Source organism: Chrysoperla carnea, chromosome 3 (assembly GCF_905475395.1).
Source record: "Chrysoperla carnea chromosome 3, inChrCarn1.1, whole genome shotgun sequence".
Taxonomy (NCBI): Eukaryota; Metazoa; Arthropoda; class Insecta; order Neuroptera; family Chrysopidae; genus Chrysoperla; species Chrysoperla carnea.
This window is the reverse complement of record NC_058339.1, coordinates 53,712,415-53,739,697: the sequence shown is the minus strand read 5'-3', so window position 1 is coordinate 53,739,697 and position 27,283 is coordinate 53,712,415. Positions and strand designations below refer to the sequence as shown.

At 27.3% G+C, this 27,283-nt stretch overlaps 1 protein-coding gene across 1 annotated transcript in view; it reads left to right on the top strand.

Annotated features, from left to right (window-relative positions):
• The window catches only part of LOC123295325 (polypeptide N-acetylgalactosaminyltransferase 2), a 504,171-nt gene that overhangs the window by 443,984 nt on the left and 32,904 nt on the right, over nt 1-27,283 (top strand). The window contains exons 3-4 of the mRNA XM_044876633.1: nt 12,858-12,956; nt 26,713-26,780. Coding sequence (XP_044732568.1) covers nt 12,858-12,956; nt 26,713-26,780 — 167 coding nt within the window. The remainder of the gene's footprint in view (nt 1-12,857; nt 12,957-26,712; nt 26,781-27,283) is intronic.

Here is a 27,283-nt window from a genome sequence, read left to right as displayed (position 1 = left end):
TGTTTATTATAATCAACCATAATCTCGGTTTTTTGCTTCTATATATTGAGTGATCACACCATTCAGCAAGGACTTAAAATTGTTTTTCGTAATTTTCCCTTTTAAAAAAACAATTCTTGATCAGTATAATAATACCGTAAAAAGGAAGTAAAACTACTAAAAATCAATGTTTGTTAGTAAAAATAAATTCAAATGTTTAGAAAACAAAATAAATATATGGATATTGACTTCCCAAAGGAAATAAGAACATTAAAAACGGAAAACTACTTTTTATATGAAGTGGGTATCAAGAGGAAACTTTTAATTTTAAGGGTAATGAAATTGATGATATATATTTTATATGTACAATACCTACACAATCCATTTAACTGACCTAATTTTCTTTTTTTTTTTTGTATTTTGAAGAAATTTATTCTGGACATTAAAATGTTTTTTTTTTTCAACACTCAGATTTTACTCAGATTATCCAATGAAGTCTTTTGGGAAAATAAAAAACCACGAACTGCTAAGCGTTTTGATTTTATGAATAGGAAACGATTTTTTCGTTAAAAGTCAGAGAATACATGAGTGATCGATCCATTTTAAGAAATTATGGCTACTAGCTCGTTTTGTAATTAATGTTCTGACATCAGATTGGACCTAGTTCTCTCGGTTGTTTTAGTAGTCAATTTAAATCCTAAGAGTAAAAATTTTTATAAAACCAACATTTTTATTTAAAACATTTTTCGAAAATCGTTAGCTTTCGGAGAAAATGCGACTAAACTACGACATTCGCTTGTGTTCATGGCTTTGATTCGTTATTCATGTTTCAAGGTCATTTGACCTTAATCTTCAAATGATCTTGAAAATTTACAATGGGCCTATTATTAGCACAGGTGAATCACCTTTATTGCCCTTCATATTGTCGAAAAAATTAAATACAATAATGTCATATTTTTAAGTCGCATTTTCTCCAAAAACTTGTAGATTGGAAAATATCTCAAAAATTTTCAATTATCGGAATGCGTTTTTTTGGCTTTCCTCCTAAATTGCTTATCAAATTTTTTAATAGGATAAAACCCTTTTCACAATCCTAAATTACAGCACCCTTTTGGTAAATAAATAATAGTAAATGCTGAAAATACTTAAATTTTATTCTCGTGATCGTATCATCTTTTTACTTTTTTTTTTTACATTACAAATTAAAATCTGTAATATAATTTGTCATTAAACTGTAATAAAAACGTTCATAAAAATTATTCAATTTGTATTTATATCCAGAGAATAGAAATATTACAACACAAAAATAAAGTAAAAACAATAATTTTATTTAATTTATAGGCCACAAATAATCATAATAATAATTAAATTATTATTATTTTTCATTTGTTCATTCACAAGTCATTAAAATTTTATACATTATTCACAATTTTAAAATATCATTGTAAATGGTATTTAAAATTATATACACTCGAGATCACATAAATTGTACCCGTATGCGATAAAGCAAAATGTTTTGTTTCCTTTTATTTCACAGTAAACGTACTTTTGTAATCGCAAAAAATTCGAAATTGGTTTTAGCGTGATATGTGTACATGCTTATGTAACTACAGAAATATCTATTTTGACTGGATTCAACGTTATGCCTGCATATGCTTATGTAAGCATGAATTACAAAATAACTAGCCGTAGGAAATTAAACCTTTCAATTTAGAAATGTTCAGCATCTTTACTTCCTTTTTGTATTTCCTTGTGCAAAGGAATACAAAAAATATTCGATATTTTGTATTTGTCAAAACCAGTATCCGAACAATGTTGAAATTCAAGATGCAAAGAAAGACAATCACATTTTATGTGACATGATAATCATAAATTTATTTGACAGGTGTTAAATTATTAAACATTTTATATATTTGTATAAAAGTGTATGGCGCAGTCGGTAGGATTCACGTAAAATCATTCCAAATTTATCCTAATCTTTAACTGATTAAATAAATGATTATGACAAAACATCATTCAGAATCTTCTTGTAGAACAGTCTACGATAATACTCCAAACAAATCTACACATCTCAAATACATAATTTCAGAAATCTAAAATTGGACAAAAAAGGCACTTCTTCAAATTACTTCAGAAAGGGCACGATTTTAGTAGATTTATCATTTGTAAGATAATTGAAATTTATGTATTCCACTATTCCGCATAGAAGAGGATTGACTTAAAGTTAAAGTCTCAGTTTCTCGAAACTCGAGCTTTTAGTTTCTCTAAAGCTTCCACTATATACATTGATTTATTTTATTGAATCAAACAATACACAGTCAGTCTACATTATACAATATAATAATGTTAACCACTGTCATGTATCTACATAATAACAGTAGGCACATTCTATATGTATATATCTATCTATCTATTAGCTGTTAGATAATAAATTATTTTATTACCTTTCAGTGTCATAAAAATCTATCATTAAAAATATACCGTCACTACCGTCACGATATTATGTATGGTATGTTATGACTATCAGTAATGAACATAATATTATTATTATAACATAACAAAAATAATATTAAATTATTGAAAAAATCATATAGGCTGCTAGCCTACGTCTAAAACAACTGATTGAATCACTGTTAACACTTTGTGTATGCGTATTTTAAGTTCTGTTGGATAAAGTCTTACATAAACAAAGAACGAGAGGTGTCGTGGGCACCAGGTACGACCTATATTCCTTTCGCACCTTGGTACATTATAAATGTTGCGCTTATTTCTTTTATTTACAATATATTTTTCTGAAAATTTGAGGTATTAATTTTAGAAGACAAATTCTTGTTTGATTCTAAGATTAAAAAACTCAATTTTTTTAAATGAAAAAACATAAATTTTCTAAAATGCTTGGCAAGCTGAATCGATTAAAATAGTCTTAGTTTTCTATATAATCTAGATGAAAATAGTCGGTTTTTAGTTTTTTTTCTTGCACTTTTTCTGGTTTTGCCACCCAACCAGCAAATAAATCAGAACGATAACGTGCGATAAGGAATAACATTCAAACAGTACTCTTTCAACGGATATTCGTTGAAGATTGAAAATTGAATTAAGCTCAGCTCATGAAATAACATTTACCGAGAATTTTTTTTATACAATAATAGCTCGTTTTGTAACTAACCAATCCAAAAATAACTTTAACATAAGTTGCAGAGTTTGGTGGCTGACATCTTGTTCTGACATTTTAACATCAGATTGGACGTAGTTCTCCGGGTTGCTTTAATAATCAATTTTAAACTTAAATGGTAAAAGATAGAATAACTCTAGAAATTACCAAGAGTTATTCTATCTTAAGATTTTTCTGTAGCTATAGTGTTTTCTTTCGGTTAAATGTAAAAATAATATATTTTTAAGTCGAACTTCCCCTATAACCTTGTTTTAAATAAAAAATTGTTAGATTTTTTTGAGGATCAACTTTCTAAGTTAAAGTGTTATTCCAATCTCTTACTTTTTGGGATCTAAATTGACTATTAAGCAACCGGAAATAAATAGATCTAATCTGATGTCAGAAAATGATGTCCCTTATCAAACTCCTTAACTACAAAACGTGCTAGTAGGCATAATAGATGAAAATAGTCCTCTACAAAAGAGATTGGCCAAACATATAGATCACAATCATATGCAAAGCCTCAACCGTGATGTAATCAGTAAGTATTTAAGATGTACACTTGCGGTCTAACATGATAGATAAATGTTTATATTATTATTAAATTTTTTTTTTTTTATAATAAAAATTTTTCAAATTGTTTTTTTAATTACAAAAAATACACATTCATTAATTAATTCTCTATTTTTTGTGTGTGTAAATTTTCATTATCATTATTTAGGGTTTTGTAGAAAAAATTACCGTCCAACAACTCGTCTTTGGGTACAAAGCATACTTTAAGACAAAGGAAAAATTAAAATCAGAAACTAGATTTCTAGCTCTTATCGAGAAACATACACAAAACAATTCCCGCAACTTCACTAGCTATACACTCAGCACATTTCGATTGCGAAAAAATTAAAATTAGTATTTAATATTGTATTTGATTTTCATATCTCGCTAATTAAAAAGCATTGAAATCATTCTTGTCGCGTTTTGTCTTATAATTCATGAAACATTAAGTTGATAAAAGACTTCTTTGACTTAAAGTAACTTTTTCATGATCACATTGTAACTGGCGCATCCAGCAGGATTAATACAAAGTCATTTTAAATTTACGGCAAAGTAAAAAAAATTAGAAAAGAATACTTACTACGTATCTATGATTATACACTATAAACAATACTTAATTTTATACGAACCACCTCTTCGTCTTAGAAATAATTTTACACAGTTGGATGCGATCCTGAACACTGCTGAAAACCATCAAATTTTCTCTATTATTGTAAAATTTCACAGATATCTCTGTTTCTAATTAAAGAATAAAGCCTAATTTATATAACATATAAAAACATTTACATATACAATCATGCTATTCAAATTAAACAATATTCTAGATTAGCATCATGTTTTCTAGGACGTTCTCAAAACGTACACAGCGTACAGTAAAAAATAACATTAAAAATATAAAAATAAAATGTAATTAGTATTTTTATTATTTTATATAAATTGTAATAAAAATAATATTATTATTGACCAGTGAGCATGTAAAAACAAGCATTCCAGAGCTAGAGCTTTAACACACACATATTCTTCTTAAATATTTTTTTATACTCGACATTCTAACAATTATAGCGTGAAAAAAATATCATACCTAATAAAAATTAACTTCTGTAACAGATGCATTCATTCTATACAGTTTGTTTTTGTACAAGTAGAAGAAATTGAGCAATACTGGAAGGGGCTCTTTTTTGAATACTTAAGTTTTCTAGGATATTATTTAATGAATGCAATCACAAATTAAAATTACCAGATTAATTTCTTTTGAAATAGAAGCGGAATGAATAGAAATCAACTGAATTTTTTTTTCTTTTCATTTCGATTTAAAGATTTAAATGTATTTCAAAAGAATGCATCAAAAACTTAGTTTCCGAGTAGGAAATTGTTCCTCTGGTTTTAACGAAAACTCTGTTTTATAATAATTTGAACGTGACAAAAACAAAAGCCAAAGAATATTTCCGAATTGTGTTTCTCGAGACACTGGATTCTCAAGACTCATATTTGAGCTTCAACGTCGTTTGTCAATAAGTCAACGGTTACACTCGATTGAAACACGCTGTATCAATTGCACAATCAACAACAAAAAATTATAAAATTATTGTACAAAAAAAAGTTTTTGGTAACGTTTCTTAATGTATTTTTTTTAATACAATCCAATTATTTGTGTAAAATGCAATGCTACCAATTTGTATATTATATAAACAGAATGTTGTGTGACCTGCAAAAGATTATTTGGCACTTATTAAAGTAGGTAATTCACACCTTGATATAACAAAAAAATATGTATGTAAGTACCTGCCAGTGTGAAACTTGTATGGTATTTGTAATAATGCAGATCTCTTTCAGGACGTAAATTTATGAGATCTGTTAATAAACAAAAAAAAAATTATGATAATATAAAATTTTAAATGATTTCGAATAATTTAAGAAAAAAAATACTGTTTTCGAATTAATTTTTAGTTTCAAAAATGGAAAAAAGTAAGGTTTAGCATGAGACTAAATTGAAATTTGATTACTATAAAATTGATTACTATTGAAATTTGTTACCAGTTAAGAATGATTTAAACTTTTAACAAAATTTCAAAAAATTTTCTATTAATTTAAAATTATTTCAAATATAAATACTCTTTCCCTATGAATGCACATAGCAAAGCACGTTGGTGACTAAAAATTAAAAAAAGGCATCGAGAAACGTATAAAATTATAAAGTAGCAAAAAAATATTTAAAAAAATCAGTAAATAATATTTATCTACGCCCGTGAGATAAAAAGTACTTTTTTCACTCATTTTGCGTGCTCAAAATAGTTCATAGTCCCACCAATCAAATTGGCTTAAAAATGAGTAACATCTTTTTTAACCAATCAAATTAGCCAAATTACTGTCAAAACTTATAACTAGTAACTATAGTAAATTTTTATTTCTCTAGTTTTCTCAATAACTCATGGTACATTTTAAATTATAATTATCGTTTATTTTCATATTTCAGAGGCATTTTGTACAAAATAGACGTAATAACGCATTATTGACGTACTCCTGCTATTGCCCAACTCATGCTAGCACTCGATTAGCACATTTCGCATGCGTATGTTAATAGTGCTCTTATTCCACTTGTATCGTAAATAACTATTAATTTAATTTAATTCATTTCAAGGAAGTAAGAAATAGGTCATATGCCATTTTGTCAGAGTATTTTCATTTTCAGATAAACGGCTTTAAAAATTATCGTATATTTAGAAAATGTAATTCTTTCTGTGAAAAGAATCTCGTGTACAATTCACATAAATAACTCACTTACTTTTTCAATCAGAATAATAAAAAACTATAACAGAACTGAGAAAATTGCAATATTGCATAACTGCTTACCAGTACCGTGCTTGGATACCCTTAAAATTTTTATAAATACACAAAAGTCCAATCTCTTTCTTAATTAAATAAAATATTATAGCAACTATTTATTAACCGACTTCAAACAAAAAGGAGGAGGTTATCAATTCGACTGTGTTACCTCAGAAATTTCGGTTGGGTGAACCGATTTTGACTGACAACGGCATCCATGAGAAAACCATAAAAGTCTTAAATTTGCATTAAGTATACACGACAAGAAGACGAATAACTCAATATCACGCCAGCCGATTTCGATGATTCTTTTTTTAGTGACAAACTAGTTAATGTACTTCAGATTCACTATAAATCAGAAAAAAAAAAAAATTTTGACAAAAAGAAAACCGACTTCAAAAGAAAAACTTTTCCAAAACAAATTAACATGCAAAATAAAAAAATGACGATAATATAATGTAGTTAAAATTATTGTTATTTTTGGCTCTGGTGTCAGCCAAACTAATGTAGCAAACTGTTCTGTCAGAGTTGTTTCCTTGCCTGACACCCACTCCAAAAATAACATTAAATTTAACTACATTATCGTTATTTTTTTACTTTTTAGTGCATATTAATTTGTTTTGGAAAAGTTTTTCTTTTGAAGTCGGTTTTCTTCTTGTTAAAATTGTTTTTTATTTCATTTGAAATTGATAAATAATATTAATATTGACATATCTCATATACAACTTACAAATAAATTGATATACAAAATATCATTAATGGTTATGAAAACTTGAAGCGGAAATGAAATCAAATTAATCCGTAAACAGATAAATAAAGATGTTATATTTACTGACTACTTCTCATATATAAAAGAAAGTTAATCAATTTATATTTAAAGTGTTTAATTTATTAAACAAATCAATAAAACTGGTTCAGTAGGCAATTTGTATTTTATATAGTGAAATTTATTCACTTCTTACATCATTGCAAGAAAGATGACTTACTTTACCAGTTCAATAATCCAAGAAATGTTTTTGGCCTTAAGGACGTACATTAATTAATAAGACTTGTTAACACAGAAACAAACAATTATTATGGTATACAAGTTTAAATTTTTGTTGAATGATTTAAAAAAGAAAAAATATACTGTTATCGAATTAATTTTATTGAATTTTAAAAAGTGGAACTAAATGGCAAATATAAATAGATATTGCTCAAAAATAATATCGATAACTATACTTGAAAATTTTACCAGTTAATAATTATTAGGTAACTAAGTTTTTTAGAATTTTGCTCCAAGACTTAAAATAAACATGAACAAACTTCTTGCGTCGGGAAATTTTTGCTTTTTTTCGTGTTAAAATGGCTCAAAAACTTGTAACACAAATTAAAGATTTCGATAAAAATAGTAAACGTATATTTTTACATTTAAAAAAATTGAAAATTGTACATCTATTTTATTAATGTAAAGCAATCTTTACCCCTAATTCGATTGTCATGGAAGGCGGATAAGTGAGATTAAGGGAGGTGAAGGTTATAACGCAGTGGTCTTTACCTGTCTTTATGTTTAAACAAAGCGAAGTGGGTCACTGAATTTTGAAACATTTGTTTTGAATCTACATATTGATTATTTTCTTCAATTATATAAAAATAGCTATGAGTAAGACCAAATAATATACAGTGTGTTATTTCCCTGCGCTTCCGCAATGAAAGTTTAATAAATCTTTAAATTTCTGTCTGTGAGATGCTGGAGTTTTTCCTAGGTATCATTGTTCATAAAATTGTTGATACACCTACAAAAATAAAATAAACCACAAATATAAAAACAGAAGTGACATTGTCAGTTAAGTTAAAACAGAATATCACCACACAATATATATTACATATTACATATACATATATAAGATAATAATATGTTGTATGTTCATATGACAAATCTATAGACGATACTTGTTTGACATACATATCTGTATATGTATTATTGATATTAATGTATATTGAAGGATTGTCTGTAGGCCCTCGGATACATTTTACCTTGAATCATTCAACAGCTTCTCGGTGGATATTGCTATCTATTTCTTTAAGTAACCGAAAAAAAGATAATCTTTCTGCGTTAGCTGTCACGTTTTTTTTTTTAGTTTCGAAGCAAAACAATTTGCTTTTGATTGTTTATTTATTTACAAGTTGACTTTTGTGTTTTATTCCAGGATATGGCACGTAAAAAAATTAATGTACCCTAACTTTCTGTCATGTGGTAAATAAGTTCCTGAGTCAATAAGGAGCATTTTCTCTCAAAGGACATATATATGACAGAGCGACCATTTTCGAGACAGTGTGGAAAGAATTTCCTTTCCAAATTAGTTATTCACCGCACAAATGTTACGTTCATGCTAGCAGACATGTCCCTACTTCCCTTCTCGGTTAATATCAATCAAACCGTGTTACCCTTTTATGCGCCGTTGAGGACGGAGAGGGAAGACTTTTAATATTTAAATTCTTGAAAAAATACTTTTTGAAAAAATAGTGCCAATAGAAGAGACTAATTATTGACGTCATATCATTAAAAATTGCTTTATAAACCACATAAATGTAAATTTTAATCCTCGGTATTACAATCTCCCCTATTATTTCTTGTATTATACAAAGTATAAAGTAAAATATTTTTATATAAACCAGTTTAAATACAGAATCAATAGACAACAAAATATAAATAATAATATCAATATTGTAAAAGTCATATTTTTATAACTTAATGCTTTTTAGTGAAATTTGATCTTTTCATGAAGAAACCATGCACTGTGAAATCCATGAAAGAATTCGTGTTGAGTGAAAAACTGTATCAAAACATAAGAAAGTAAAAAAAAACCTTTAATAGTTGACGGCTTATGAATAATCTCTGTCAAAACTCGGGATTAATTATACTCTTGTTCTTGCTTAATATTGCAATGGTATTTCGTTTCCAATATTTTTCAGAAAATTATCTAAATAAGTCAATACTGAAAATATACCTTAGTTTTTTATAATTAGTTTAATAACCGTTTAAAAATTTTCTCTTTATCTTTTAAACTAACTATAATGAAGTTAGGTTTAGTCCTTTGATTTCAATTTATTTCATATCTATAATAGAATTTTTCCTTGAAATTATTTTTATGCTTTTCATGAAACATTTTCACTATCAGTGTAGGTTTATAATCCTTACTTTCCTTACTTATAAATGCGAAAGTAACACTGCCTGTCTGTATGTATGTTACACAATCATGATTAAACTACTGAACCGATTTAAATGAAATTTGGTACAGAGGAAGGGTTGTGAAGGGTGGAAATAGGGGTTGAACGAAGTGTGCTATGTCTATATTAAAATCTGCAAGTTACATGCAAGTCGGTTCAACCGTTTGAAAGTTGTGATCTGTTTTATCGGGGGTTTGTAATTTCATAAAATTTGCTAGATTTATTACCCAGCGGAGCAGACGGATATCATGCTAGTACAAATATAATACATACATATATAAATACAAATAAATATATTATTTTACAAACTCTAACTGAAGAGTTAAAGTAGTTCTTCAATATTTGTCGATGATGGTTGTACTATAAATTATTTGTATATAGAGTGTTTATAAAATATTCAAAATTACAGTTCCTCGGTTCTACAGGTAATGTAAAATCTTGATTTCAATTTGGCATAGATGCAGCGAAACAGCTTCCAGAAAATAATGAATGGTTGATTTCGGTAGAGTCATCTTCTTTCACATCTTTTTTCACTTGGCAATCTTTTCACAAGGTTTGGATATTTAAACAGATTTGGCAGTATAATCAATTATTTTTAAAATTCCAAAAAATATTTTTGACAATTTAAAGCCTGTATTTTCATATAAAAACAATCAGAAAACAATTTTTTTGTTGGCAATCGAATTTTTACTTTCAAAATCTATGTAACATTAAAATAAATTTACCAAGGTTTATTTATAAACCGAAATTTCAGCTAAAGTTGTTTTCGCATTCCAGAAAAATATATCATTATCTCCATAGATAACGGAACAATCATTATCTCCATAGATAAATGATGTGTTTTATCCACTTTTCAGATTCTGTTGATTCAGTTTTTTCCAGTTTTTTTATTACCATTAAAAAACGACTCAACTAACTCTGCTGAAAACTCTCTTTCAGTTCTTAATTACACGATTACGAGTCGAATAAATCCAGTCACGTGTTAATGTCATAACTGATTCGCGAGATAATCGAGGCGAAAGAATCCGAACGAACATACGAACATACGTACATGAAACCGCGGAAATATGTAAAACTGGAGATTTTCAAAATCGGCCCCATTACATTAACTGCCTCTGGGAATTTAATTGTATTTTCAACTTTTATGATGAATAATAATAGTATGCCATATATGATGACTGCTAATTTTGAAGTGTACATAGTTTTCGAAATATCGAAGGCTGAATAATTAAACCGAAATTTTCAATGTTTGATACTTCAAAGAGCGAGCCAGATATCAAAAAATTACATTCTTATCTTCCGTCTAATTTCGACGACCTATGACATTATTCTTTAAGAGCCTAAATGGCCGAGCGGTCTAAGGCGTTTGCCTTTTACTGTTTGTCCATTTAGACTTAGGTTGCGGGTTCGAATCCAGGCAGCGGCAGTGTGAACAATTTATAATTAATGGGAGTGCAGAATTGATCACATTGTCGTCGCTTGAATAAGAACAACGTAACCGACTGCACCCACATCAAAAATGTAATTGTAAATATGTTTGTAATTAAATAAAAAAAAGATTAACAAATAATGATGTGGGTCCTCTGTTATAGGCGTATATGTCATAGAAACGGAGGTTAAACCCCATTATTATTATTATTATTCTTTAAGGTTGATTCTGAATTGATATTCACATCTTCTCAAACTGAGATACATCTTTATACAATTTACAAGAAAATAATTTTTCAAATCAAACAGCCTGTATATGTTTATAGGCATTAATATTTTATTTATATACTTGACTATTATATACATAATATATATATAATAAAATATTCCCTTGACTGCTTTATGGTGGATGCTGTATGGATGGCATGGTTCTAAAATAAATTTTATTCACATGAGAATATAATATACCAAACTTAAAAAGTTTTACTCTATTCAATTCAATTCAATTCAACTCTCTGAGTCTGATCTGACATATTTAATATACTACATATACACTACTAAATTATTATTAATGATAACATGTTTTGTGTTGAGAAATCAAACTTTAAAACTACTAAATTTTTGAATAATAGTTTTCATATTTACAAGGAAATAAATGATTATGGAAGTTTTTATTATACCTATGACTTGTTAAATTTTTAATTAATTTTGATTTTAATTTGTAAGAAAATTGAAGAAAAATTTATTTTTTGTATAGGGTGGTTGATTTTTTGTAATTCTTATTTTCAAAAGCTAGTACGGCATAATATTTCATTGAATAATTTCTTCGGTTAAATATTCAGTGGCTCACTTTCAAATTCAATTTTGTGTACATTTTTTATGGTTTGAGCCTCTATTCATACCGTGTATGAATTTTCTTTGTGCCGTTTTCCACAGAAACGATACATACACTTCTTTATTCATTTAATTGTATGGATGAACATATAAATCTATGGTTTTCATTTATCTTTTACATTGAAAATTTAATAGTAATTTCTATCAAATTTAAATAAGTAATTATGTTAATTTAGATTTAAAGAATAATTGCTGTTATTTTTCAATAATTTTGATTTGACATTTGCTTTACAATTTGCATGTAACAAATTGAAAATAGTTTGATTGATAAAAGTCTGTATATTAAAACTAATAAGTTCTCTTTTAATTTTTATTGATCCTCCGATTGATGAAATAATCACTACATCAGAAATGAATCAAAATGTGAATCACTCTTTCTATAGAGTAAAACTATTTAGAATTAATTTAATTCAGGTAGATTTACGAAAACCAAAAAAAAAAAGCGACAGTGTCGAACGTGGCATAGGGATGGAAAAAATATGAACCAGCCTTTGTATAGGTAGTAGCACAATTGATTGTACCACGAGGTGTATATATATTATATAAACACTCTTCCTGAATTTGAGAAATGAATAAATCATGGATAAATTTAAGAAATGTTATATAAGATATATATAAAAAATGACACGCTATTTCCTGGAAACGAACCTGGATCTCTGGGAATCACTTCAACCTTGTATTTACTTCATTACTTCAACCATAGTTATTTTATTACTTTTGGATGTAAACTATCCATTTTCACCACTCATATACACTTTTTGTTTATAATACAAAAAATTTTGAATTTTAACTAAACTCAATGATTTCTTTTTTTTTACAGGTGCCGTAAACGGGATTGGCGTTCTGATCTTCCATCAACAAGTGTAATAATCACGTATCATAATGAAGCACGATCAACATTACTACGAACGGTTGTCAGGTATGTTAAATTAATCCCAAAAGTATTTCCTCAAATGTTAAAATAGCAAAAATAAAAATAATTCGTATAATCACAGATTTAAAAAGCGGCTTGTACAAAGAATTCAAAAATTCCAAATTTATGAGTCCGCGGAAAATTTTCGTTTTTATAGCTTTGGTAAATTAACAAAAAACTTTACAACTACCACAAAGTTATTTGAATTTGTCATTTCCATTCCATTTAAATCGTCATTTAAATTTGTTCATATATGGTAACGTTTCACAATCGATATTAAAAGAGTCAAAAATTGAACACTTAATTGAACTATAATGACGAAAATCTTATTTGATGGATGAAACGAAAGTTTTTCTTTTAATAATGTATCATATATGTAATACGTAAACATATATGGTCAGTTCCTATAAGTGGAAGGCGTTCGGACTAAGTGAAACAGATAGTGTATCGTTCTCTCACTCTTCCGATCGCATTTGTCAGCTCTGCGCATGTAATACATATTTTAGAGAATTCTCAAGCATGCGCAGTATAGATAAAATGTCTCGAACGAGAGAGAAAACAAATATTGTCGGCACCGTAATGTTTGGACATTCTTTCCCGTACCAACTGCCCATATAGGAGTATATTACATATATGTAATGTATTGTGTCGCTCCTTTTGAATTTATCCCATGATAAATCTGTGGGAATTACTTTTAATTCATGTTTAAAAAAAATGTTGTAAAATTTAAAAAAATTTTCCCGTAATATCAAAATGTATGAATAATAAATTTAATAAATTAACATGTTGAAAAATTATAATATTTAATTAAATTATAAATATTCCTGCACGATTTTTTTTCAATACAATAATTTGTATAGATATTTAATTATAGCAAATTATAATTACACAGACCAGACAGTGTGTTTCGGTATAAGGTCCCACTATTTTAGAGAGATATATCTTTGACTTATAATTAATTAAGGCGTTTTTTAAATCATTGTTGAATAAAAAGATAATCTCCTCGCACACAATTTTTGGCGATATTTCAGAAACAACCCGTCTAACCGTCAAACGTGCTCGATTTTTGTATTTTTTGTGTCAAAATAATAATACAAACAAATTTTCTCAATTTTGTGTATTTTTCTTAAAGAGTCGCCTTGAAAAAATTGAGAAAGCAAAATAATTTTGGGACGGAATTTAATGAAACTTGATAAAAATGGTAAACTCAGCAAAAAATTACAAAAATAGTGTTTATTTAATGTTTGAGTGAGTATTTTTTAATGTTGCCTAAAATCTTAAAGGAAATGCTATTATTTTAGAACGATTCGAGAGATATCTCGAATACTCATCTAATCGTCACAAGAGCTAGATTTTTAATTGTTTTGATCCAAAATACTCTATATATTCCATTGACAAGAAAACTTATGGTATGGTTTTGTGGTTAAACCAAAATTTCTTGGGGAAATTTCTCCGAGATATCACCACTTGCATAAAATTTTATTGGATAGATCAGAAACTATAAATCCAATCTCCAAACGAAATCGATTTTTTTTGTTTTTTGAATCAAAATTACCGAAAAAATTTAATTTTTATCCAAATCGAGGAAAACAAAAATTTTCCATGTTTTTTAATTATCCACTTTGAAAAATATATAAGGAATTTTGATATATTCGAAAATAGGGGACTGGACTGGTATTTTTTAAATATTGCAAAAAGTCCTATACGAAACGTTTTTATTTCGAAATACCTCGAAAAATATTCATTATAATTGTTAAATAAGCTGGATTTCGCAAAAATACAATAATCTGGTTGATTTTGCTGCGAATTAACGACAAGTTGCTTAAAAAATCGCTCTGGAATATTAACCTACGTTTACGATTGAATTCGATAATTCAGAAACCACGCGTTGGATCTTCAAAGGAACCTGATTTTTGCATTCGTACGTTTGTCTTTTTAGAAATATTACTATGATATTATAGATTTTAAAACATCCGATACACCATTTTATTTACGCAACACATCATAAAATGTTGTTATATTGTTAATAAATAAATAAGTATTAATTATCATATATGATTATATAAATTCTATAAAACAATAGTCAATGATTAAAATAATACGATGTATAAATTATTTCTGGTGTATGAATTTTACATTCATATGATTGATTAATTAATTAATTTAATTTTAAATATTCAACAACATAATCATATTATTATTGTTATTATTATTAAAAATAAAATTCCTTCATTAACAAATTAAAAATTTATTTAAATCAAATAAAATATAAAATTAAAACATTTAAAAATTAAATAACAATAATACAAAACAATAAATACAGAATTTTATTAGGTATTTAAGTTTTAGGTATTACCTAAAGTATTTTCGATTATTCCCTTCAAAATAATAGTATTCAAAATAGTATTATTTTTTAAATATTATTTGAAATACAAGATATTATATCATTTTTCTGGGATAATTAAATGCATCGTGCAACGACGTAAATCTAAGAACAGTTTTTAAATGGCGTTTAACGATCACGCTAAAATAGGGGGAGACATTTTTATGAAACTTTGTCATTTTTAAGTTAGAAATTTTTATGTGCTCATGGTTTATGACAAAAGTTTACTGTATCACTTTTTTTTTGCCATTCTTTAAAGGCATACAGCGGGCCCCATGGCCGAAAACTGTGTTATTTTCCAAGAGGATGGAGTAAAGTTGATGTTAAGGTGATAGGCTCAGCGAAGACAAGCGGGTTTCCATGTGTGTCTTTAAAGTTGGCATTACCTAGAGTGCGAGTGGTATATAGAGAGTCTGTAAAGGTAGATTCTTAAAATGAATCAATGATTCACTAAATGTATCAATGATTCACTAAATGTATCATTTATGAAATCCATTGAAATGGATCATTATCACGATCGAAGCCATGGGCAAAAGCTAGTTTAAAATAAATTTTTTAATTACTCCAGTAAGGTATCACTGTAATTTGAGCTCTGTCACTAAGATAAAATTTCCTCAAGATAAGATGCATCTTATTATTAGATGCTTTTTATTCCTCCATATTATTAGACACTCCTAAAAGTTACTTCCTTGGTACTAACTGATCTCACATACATATTTTTTACTATAAGGTCGTGTCTAACGACTGTTTCCTCTGGAGAGTTGTCAGAATCATTGATTAATTTATAGAATCTGGTAAATTTTTCATTGCGTTGAAAGTCTAACATTGCTGAATATTTATTGAGAAAGAAGAAACTGATTGTATAAATGCAAATATGCAAATTGATGAATATTCATATTATGTTAAGCTTTTCCCGCTTTTTAAACACAACTCTGGCAATAGCGTCTCAATTTTCCAATCTTTCGGAAATGACTGTCAAACCTTCTACCCATCCTCGTCCTATATATTTATAAAAATTGTTTTGCTACACCATGACAAACAAAATTCTCGAAATAGGTTTTAAATTCTCCATTTGCCACTTACCGTTGATTTTTTTGAAGCATGTGATATTGTTTCTTGAATCTAATTTTATTATTTGATGGTAAAATATAGTCTACATAAGTATTTGTTTATTAAACAATATAAGTACCTGCCTACAATAAAAGTAATTACAATATTACAAACAAAATATTTATGTATTCAATAAATTAATATTACGATTACGATACCAATAATACAAATAGCTTTATTATATTATTATTTGTTTACATTATGTATTATTATATTATATAGGTAATGAGAGTTTATAAAATATTAGTGGTTAATATGATCCTACGGGAAAAAATTATTTGAAAATTTTTTATAAAATTAGCTGCTCGGCCACCTTCGTACCGCCTAACAATCGATTCTTTTTTTTTAATACTAATTCTACTATTCGGGACACCGTGTCAGCTTTTAGATTTAGTAATATTATGCACAGCAAAGAGACGATTTCATTTCAATTGACATTTTACCACAGACAATTTACATTTTACCATAGACAATTTGTTTTTGAGTAATGTTGCAATTGTATAAATATTGATAAATATTAACATTAATATTTATATGATACTAACGTCACTCAATTGTTTTGCTTTCCTGGAACCCTTCTACTATCACTTAAACTTTATAGTATCGTTCAAATTGACTTTTAATTATTATTACGAATCTTCTGTATGGGAATATCGACAAGTGTTGTTTTTAGACTTTTTCAGGCAATTTATTTTAATTTTTCTCTCCGTAAGAACCATCCTCCTACTTCAAGGAATATTATAAAAAAATAATTAGCGAAATCGATTCAGCTGCTCTCGAGATTTGCGCTTAGCAACACATCCGGTGATTCATTTTTATATTATAGATGTACACACATAAATGAAATTTAGCAGAATTTGTCCCTTATAATCTTTTTTTTGACTTTAACAAATCTCTTTTTGTGGTTCGCGGAGATGTAAAATATTATTGAATCAAGTACTGGTTAAAATGTTTCCCAATTGATAATATATTTTTATTGTTATAGTTTTGATCAAATCTGCTACTTTTTCCCATAAAATTCTCTATTAAACCATGATTAAAAAAAGTTCTTTAGAAAAACTGTACAGAAAATGTAAGTTATCCATCCTTAATAAATCTCGACCTGATGTGATTATTGTTTTGAGTGAAGGGATGAAACCTAGAATTTTCTTGGTTCCAACTTCCCCGTCGATATTTAAATCGACGTGCTTTCATTCAAAACAATAATCAGGTCAAGAGTTTTTAAGGGTGGTTACTTTTAAAATAAACACACTGTATTATTAGACTTTTCAACTAATTTTCACATAAAAATTGGTGGAAGAGTCTTGAAAAATAGCATTGATATATATTCCATGTGAGATTTGTAAATATAAAGACTGATTCTACTATGATTGAAGAGCTTACTTACTCATTAGTTTCATACCCAAGATCATCTTTACAAGATGAAAATTATAAACCACTTATATGAAAGAAAAATTACTTCAGTATTTCACAAACTTTTTGTATATAGTTTGAAGGTATTATGTATTTACACATATAAGTATACAGTTTATTTATGTAAACATACACAGTAAATTTGTAAACATATCCCATTACATGTACTTTAGTTTACCTACAAATTCACAGAAACACTCTCTTATACAAATAAATGATATAAAGTTAACTCTTCAAATCAAGTATTTAAATAAACAAAAACAATAATTAATATGTTTTAAATAATTGTTATTTTAATTATTGAGACATAAAGTAACCATATATAAAGTAAGAACCGAAAATTGAAATAACTGTCTTTAAGGTTGCTGTCTCGCTTTAAGATATCGACAGAAAATTCTAATTAATTGTATACTTATTAAGAATATAATAATACATTTACCATAAAAATTTGAAGTCGATTGCTCATCTCTTACTCGAGATAAATTCAATTAAATTTTGGATCATTAACATGGTGAGCATAGGAAAGATTCTGTTTTTTTTGTGTTATTTAATTCTAGAAAAAAAAATAGATTTAAGATATTTCCAAAAATCTAGTTGAACATTCTTGTATTTGTTTTGAGTTTAGTAAAAAATGTTATTTAAACTTTTTGTATAATAGAAACAATTATATTTAGACTATAAGCAGTGTAAGAGAGATATCTATTATATACAGAATCACAAATGTTTACTATTATTATTTATCATACAGCATATATACAGTACAGTATAGTACATTGTAGTTAAAAGCAAGTTAAAATTTATACGATATTTGAATATGTATGTGTGCTTAGAATGTGATACATACATATTATCGTTGTTGAAGTAGTATACAACATTTTTACAATATTGTACGGAGGCAACAGCCTTAAAACTCAAAATAATTTTTACTTCTAATTGTTTATCACTCTCTTTGTGACCCTAAGTTTTAAATTTTTCACTTGTGGCAAATAATTATTTAAAAACTGTAGCCATCACTGTTTAGACGCTACGTCTTTTTAAAGAGTGATATAGAGAAGTTTAGTAATAAATTTCAAGTTTTAATCGTTGAGTGTCGTATTTATGGAAATCCAGTTTTTGTGCTTTTTAGTGGTAGTTTTCGTATACGTCAAAAGAAATTTATTTATAACAAGATCACATACAAACAAATGAGAGAAAGTTTGCAACTGTCAAAAAAGCTTTTTTCAATCCTCAAGCTACACCAACCACGATTAAAACTTCAAATTTCCATATAACCAAACTTATTTTTATTAATCCGCACAGAATGATAAAAGAATTATGAAAATTTCGCTTATGAGCTCACGATTTATTTTAATGAAATCATTTTTTATAAAGAGATATGTAAGACTACAAATATATCGATTTTTTCCACCCATTACATGTCCAAAATTATTCACATGCAATAAATACCACACGAAATATGCATCCAGACAGGTGATTAATTTTACTTGGAAATAAATATTTAATAAAAATTAGATGTAATTTTCATATAAATTACATTTAATATAGCTTACCTTATTACCTTATGCATTTAATATAGCAATTTTCTTCAAATAAAATACAAACAAATGCACATGTCTAATTCAGTCAATCTAAAATAAGGGTTACTAACCGTAGACTTACTTCTGATTGATGTATGATACTCATTTCGTAGAAGGTTTTCACCCTTTGCATTGTTTCGAGTTTAACATATTTATTTACGATACACACATTTCGTTTTATAGAAACAAAACACGTAAAAGTATTATAAATCATATAACATTTACTGTATTATGGCCAATATAGTAAGGATACGCACATAGAAAGAAAAATATTTATATAACACTTCTCAATATATTATACCTTTCTTTATATTCCAAACCAGTATGATAGGTGAACAATACACCACAATAATTGAAACAATAAATAGATTTACTTGATTAAATACTCGTTAAATATTTATTAAATTTTATTGCGTTTATGAAGAAAATTTTCAAACTTAGACACTTTTGTTTGTTTTTTAGAAAGGTATCAAATTAAAAAGTAAAATCTGGAGACGCTCAATTTTAAATATCAAGGATGAATGGGAGCGCCTAAAACTTTTACTGACTGCCATATACGAGTGCCTCATATAAATTAATATTTTCTAATTGTTCAAGTTCAATAAAAGTTTGTTCTTTAAAAGTTTTTTTTTTTAATTTTCAATTTAAAACTAAAAAGGGTATGTATAACAAATCTGATGGAAGCGATTTCATATGTAATTATATCCGATATTCTTATGTAATCATATCTTGTTACTGCATAAAATATAACTTGAGCGATCGCCATCTTGATCGATCCGCCATATTGTATTTAGAATGACGTCACTTAGCTAATCATGCATTGTCACCCATACTAAACGTGTATATAAAATTTCAGCTCAATCGGTTGAAGATAACTGATTTAAAATTCTGTAGGAAGATTTGACATGAACAAACATTATTTCCGAGTCACAAAAAATCACGTTTTTTACCGTTCAAAGTATTATAACTATAACATGAATAACATGTAATCTTATAGTAATATCACTTAGAGTATAAATACACATATACATGCACACATACATAAGAAAATTCTTAAATCTGACAACATGGACGAAAGAGAAGAAAATGTTATAGAGAAGGCAAAAATAAGGGTAATGACAAAAATTTAACGAATATTTAAAACTCTTAGACTTAATTTAACCAACTCTTCAACAAATATCTAAACGGGAATATAAAAAATAGGTTAGTAAAGAAGGGTAATAAAGAAGGGTAATAAACCTTGAAGGGTAATAAGCCGTTACCCGGAAGTAGTTTTTGCTTCATTAAACCAACGGGAAATTGTATAGTGAATCGAGCTTTTTCAATTAAGAAATTCATATTACTTTAAGACAATAAAATTGATTCTTTCTAAGGCGATTCCTGTCTGGATGGGTATTTACTATAAAATATTACAAAGGTGTGTTTATATATCAACAACCCTTAATATTTTATGAGTACCTATACCGAAAAAAAGTTATAACTAAAGTCACCCCAGTCACTATAAGCCATTTAAATGTATGTTTGGTATGACATGTATAGAAAATAAAATTATATTATTCACGTTTTCGAAAAAAAAAAAAACAAAAAAAAAAAACTTTTACACTTTCTTGCATGTTTTTACACAAATTTCAGAAACTTTTATAAATAGCTCAAGTTTTGATGTATCATAGAGACGAATTTTATCTGATTTCCACGAATTTTTTTTTAAATTCAATATTATCATCAGAAATCACGATAAAGAAAAATCCAAACTGATGACTTAAGGCATTTCAATCGTGAAATGGTTTTTCTAAGAAATGCAATAAAATTGAAATAGAATATTAATACAAGTATTCTGTATTTAATAAAAAGGGAATTTTTTACCGTCTGTGGGGATATTCACAGTAAATGGGCATAATAAACATTCTGGAGGTATACTGAGCACAAAAAAGTAGATACTTTTCTATATAATCTCGAAAAACGTTCCTACCATTTCCTTCAAAAAAAATCTTATTGAAACATTAACATATGAGTTTTTTAGCACCAAGAAAACGGTTAAGTATGCTCGTCGATACAATGAATGTTTAGATACAATGTCTTAGTATTGTGCACTATTTGTCACAAACATAAGATTTAAGAGCATGTTTTCATAAACTTGATCTTAAATAAAAATAAAGTTATATATGAAAGAAAATATAATTGAATGATCTTATGGACTAAAAATCTAATCAAGTTATATCTTTCCAACTTCAGGCAAACAGAGAGAAAAGTTTTTTTTAAATCTCTGACAAAATAACTGTAATTTAATCAGCTAAAAATCCAATGAATTATTTTATTTATTCTTTCCTTTTAAAAGTTTAAATGTTCCCATGATATCTATAGCTAATAAGATTTGCTCAAAATGGACTCGTAATTAACCTCATTGGTAAAAATAGTGATTTATCATTAATCGATCAATGTTCCAAATAGCAAAATAATTTAATATAATGTCTCAGTTTAAAAGTTACAAACTTTAAATTGTTTTATTTCACCTGAAAAGAATCTTTTAAAAATTTCTACTTGAATAAACTGCAAAAAATTTAGTTTTATTGCATTAAAAATATTTTATACTTTTAAAATCTAATAATTTGCATCCGCAGTAAGTAATTTGTATAACTATCATCGGCAACTCGTACAAAAATCCATAACATAATAAATAAAAGAAATTTATAGCCTCAGCTTTCAATACAAAAATAAAATATTATCAAATTGTTTTTTTATTATTTATATATTTTAGTTTCTTTTTAAAATTGACAACGAAAGAAAAATAAATATTATTTTTTGCATTGTTTTTTTTTTTTTACAAATTTTATGCAATATATTATTTTTACATATAAATCATTGAGTATATTTTTCCTATATTGCACTTTTGTCACATATGAGTACAAAAAATTATTTTTATCTATTTTAAATTACTACAGTAAAATCTAATTTTTTTAAAGCTATAAAATACCGGGTGTATAATCCATCTCGTTTTCAAAAACGTCATGGGGTAATTCAAATATGCATAGTTATCGAATTGATATGTACACCTCATTTATAGTAACGGAAAAGATAAGGATCTAGTTTAATCTGATACTAAAAGCGAATGGAGCTTTAATTAAGCTATAATAGATGATTCAAAAGAATCTCTGTTCTCCATTTCAAAAAATTATAGCTACACGTCAGGGCGTAATACGCTTATACATTATGTGTACACAAAATTTCAAGCAACTGTTAATATTAATATCTGGTATTATATGATATTCAAACTTTCAAAGAGAATAAGAACCTTGGTTAAGCTATAACAGATAGCCGAAGAGTAACAATCTTAGGCCAAAAGGTCCATTGTGACCTTTAAAAAGAGTAAAACTTCTCTAAATCTACAACTATTTGTGCTCTTCGGATCAACGATAATAGTGCGATAAGAGATTCTTAGACACTAAATCACAGCAGTATCCAAAAATTTTTTTTCATGAAACAGGCTATGGTATATTTTTTAGAAACCAAGAATTTATAGGGTTGGCAAATTTAGCTATCTTATATATTTAAACGAGCAATTCACACACTACACTTTTGTTAAATTAATGAAGTGAAAACTTCTTTAGCGGCGTTGTACACTTTTTTGTAATGGGTAAAAAATGTTAAACTCGCGTCAGGACACATGACCTGATCGAAAAAGCGTAAGACTATGTCACAGTCAGTACACCGGCTCTCGTCCGATCACTGAAGTTAAGCAACATTGGGTACAGTCAGTACTTGGATGGGTGACCGCTTGGAAACACTGTGTGCGGTTGCCTTCTTATTAAAAATGAATTTTTTTTTTATTTTGGTTTTTTTTTTTAAGTGAAGGCTTCTTTAGCGGCCTAATACACTTTTTTTTGTAATGGGTAAAAAATGTTCGTTCATGAAATTGTCATGTTTGTGTACGATAGCGCAATAAATAAATATTGTATTCTACCACATAAATGATAGTACTTTTATACTGATAATTAAAGCAATTCGTGCAAAATTATTCCCTGGCCATTCCAAAATATCAAAAATGCACAACGTTAATATTCAAGTTTTTACTTCTACCGGTACTCCCGGAGTACAACCCGTCATTTTTTTTCGATTTGTGATCTGTAAATATTTAAAATTTCAAAATATTCAAAGTAATAGATATTTTTTCATTCAATCTTGTAACATTACTATGATTTTTCTTGCAACATTGCTGCACTTTTTAACAACTAGTAAATTTTAAAATTTTTAACAATGTGCCAGTTAAACAAAAGCTTGTAAAAAAGATACTACCGAGAATAATGTAAAAAAAACTTTTATATTCTTACAAATAAATCCAGAAATATATATACTCAATGTAAGTAGTAAGTAATATACTTAAACTCTCGAACAAAATAAAATTACAATGTTACATTTTACTTTGAGAGAGTAATTTTGAAAATTTAATAAAATAGATATTATCCTGCATCCCTTCCATAGTAACTCAGTAACAGTAAGTGTAATAATTTACTTGTGTTGTAGAGTAAACCCGTAAATATATTTTTATTACAGTTTTGTATTTGATTTTCATTATGTGTTCTTTGTACTAAAGTTAGACTGTAATATGTTGTTTATATAGAATAAATCACAAAACTACCCGTAAAATGTGTAGTATATATTACATCAAGCGTTTTCCATTAAGAGTGGAAGAATTTTAAAATAGCGTTTTTTTCAGTAATGTAAAAAAATTAAACAAAAACAAATTGCCAAAATTTTTTTCAGTTTTTCACAGAAATTTTTAAACTAAGATAAAATTACATAGTTTTCTCAAATAGAAAAGGATAATACTATTACTGTAATTTAAATTATCATAATTATTTATTTAAAGTGAGACAATAATATTAAATTTTCAATGTTAGTCATAAATGCAATCCAAACAATTATATATGCAATCATACAATTCTATAATTAAAGAAGTGTATCCTTACCATGGAAACGCCTCTAATAGAACTCACGCACGGTGTGAACACATGAATGCTTTCGAAACTTGATGTTTGATCAAGTACCCTCACAAATAATTTTAAACAATGCCATCGATGTTATAGAACGGATTCTTCGGGGTCAAGCAATCGAAATCTCTTCGAAACCGGGGATTACACACAGCTAGTATCATATTTTATCATAGAAATTTCCATAGAAGTTATATCGTTTTTCATGGAAAATCCTTTATTTCTTGTGTTTATTGTTCGTTATCCCACAACTAGTCATAAATGGTTTATTTGTTTTTCCTCATATTAGTACAGACGCATTGTGATTTCATTATATGACTACAAAATTATACCAAAGTGTGTTTTCAAAGCGGCTATACTATATCTCGAAATAAGTAAGCATCCGTACAGAAAACTACAGGAATATGGTACGTATACATATAAATATATGGTCATATGTTACCAACATTAGTGGATTTAATCAATAACCCAAGTAGTTTGACCAAGTGTAGAAAATTATTCTTGTGGCAGTTCTCAAAGGTCGTAGTTTGAGAAATAATAACGAAATTCCTGTTATATTAGAAAAAGAAGAATGTAATCACTTTTCGGCTTTGGGTTTCTTTAAAACCAAGAAATTTTGTAACTTAAAACAATCTTTTTAGGTACTAAACTTTGAATACCTACTAATAATTTATTTTTAATAATTTATGATAAATTAAGGCGTTTCGAAACTAAAAATGTATAAATTTGGTTCTCTCAAGTTGAAATGTTATAATTTCAAGTTGAAATTAATCATTAAAAACACCTTTCTTTACATGGTGGTGTATGGAGAAGTCATAATAAATGTTGGTTTTAGTTAATAAGTGTTTTTAAAAATGTTTACAAAAAAATGTTTTGTATAAATATGTTTTAAGCTGTATAATCATACCAAAATTAAGGACTTACAATGGTAAATCACACTTTTGTATGTCTTGCGAGAAAAATTGATATCGGTTTCGTGTACGGTTTATGAGAAATGTGCCTTTTTTTTTGTTAAAAACACTGACATTGATAGTTAATTTCTCATAAACCGTACAGAGATTCGATATGAATTTTTTTTTTCACAAAAGACGTAGAAAAGTGTGGTTAGTTGAAAAATACAATTTTAAACTTTTGTTATTTTTTCATTTTTACGGTATTGAAATACCTTAAAAAACTATGAAAGAATCGGAATATGATGTCTTGCATTGTTTGTGCGACTCAGCCAAATGATTATAATCAGCATTGTAATTTTGAATCCGAAAATTAAATCGTAAATCGTAACCATCAAATATACACCTGATGATTCGATTTTTTTCGATCTCAATCCATTTGGAGACAATGCAAAAAAATCTTCTTAGAAAATATAATGGTAGAAGATCCTAGATATGCGCTAAGGACACGACGCCCTGTAACTTAATAAACGTCTTCAAACCGAGAATTCAAGGTAACAAGAAGCAGATAAACCAGATAAACTACCAGCAAAGGAACATTGATACTTTTTAAGCAGCCTGTTTGAAAATCCATTTAATTTTTACCCACTATAAATATATTCTTAAGGAACATTTCATGATCGTTCCTTCGCCTCGTTTTAAAAGTAAGGTCTTTTGTAGAGCGAGCTCTCAGTATCACAAAATTATAACATAAATTTTAAAATAAACAAAATGTATCATAATTTATAATAAATTATTTCAAAAAGCATAAAATTTTTATTTTATTTTGCAGCATTGCATTATTTTAAACATTACAAAAATGAATAATTTTTATATACTGCAAATTTATTTCATGAATATTAATTAAAATTATATTTTGTACCTTCTATTGTTACAAATTTTGTTTTTATTATGATGATGTATAACGAACAATTTTTTTCATACAAAATTAGAGTATTTTCGGAATCTTATTCAAAGTAAAACCATTTTACGGTTAGTAAATGAAATAAGTTAATTGTATGATTATCAAACAATCATGATAAAATTAAGTCGAATAAATAATTTTATCATATTTCAAACATAAAAAAAGTGATGTACATCATTTTATCATAAGAATATTTTATTCTTTGATATCGTCTTTCTTCGCAAATTCGCCATTCATATTTGGTGGAAAAATCGGGAAATACAAAGTTATATAATAATAATGTTACTCTCTTGATTTTATGTTCAAAGTTACAATTTGATTAACATTTATTTGGTATTGCAAAAAAAAAAAAATCAAAAAAATTGGTAATTCTTTTTCGAACTTCTTAGCAATTTGAAAACCTATTTTAAACATAATTGAAACTTTTTTTGTTGTTTCAGTGTATTGAATCGGAGTCCAGAACATCTGATAAAAGAAATTATTCTTGTAGATGACTTCAGTGACCATCGTAAGTATATTATTTCATATTCTTAATATTATATTAAAAAAATTTTTAAAATATCATCTCGAAAGTTGATGCATTAAGCATTATTATAGGAATTATTTAAAACAAAAGTTTGTATACAGTAAGTTTAAACCTAAGAAATGCTGACTCAAAAACAACAATGTTTCTGCTTAAAAATTCTCCAAAATTTATTGACATTTTTGTAACAGAATAGAGATAGAATTGAAGCGCATTTTTGGTGGAGAGACTTTTTTTTGTCTTCGTAAATCTACCTGGGAACCCCCTTCTGGGACCTCCCCATTAAAGCCTTTTTCTAAATGGTAAATGCGGTAGGTACTGTACTAGAAAGCGTTTTGAACAAATATTTGATAAAGAGTTCGATCAGTGTACGGTGGCAAATAACATACTTATGCTATGTTAGTTAAGGTTCTTTATGTAAATGAAGTGTTTTGCATCATTTTTTTGCTGCATTTGGTTAAACTACGCCTTCCTATTGTATTGGCGTA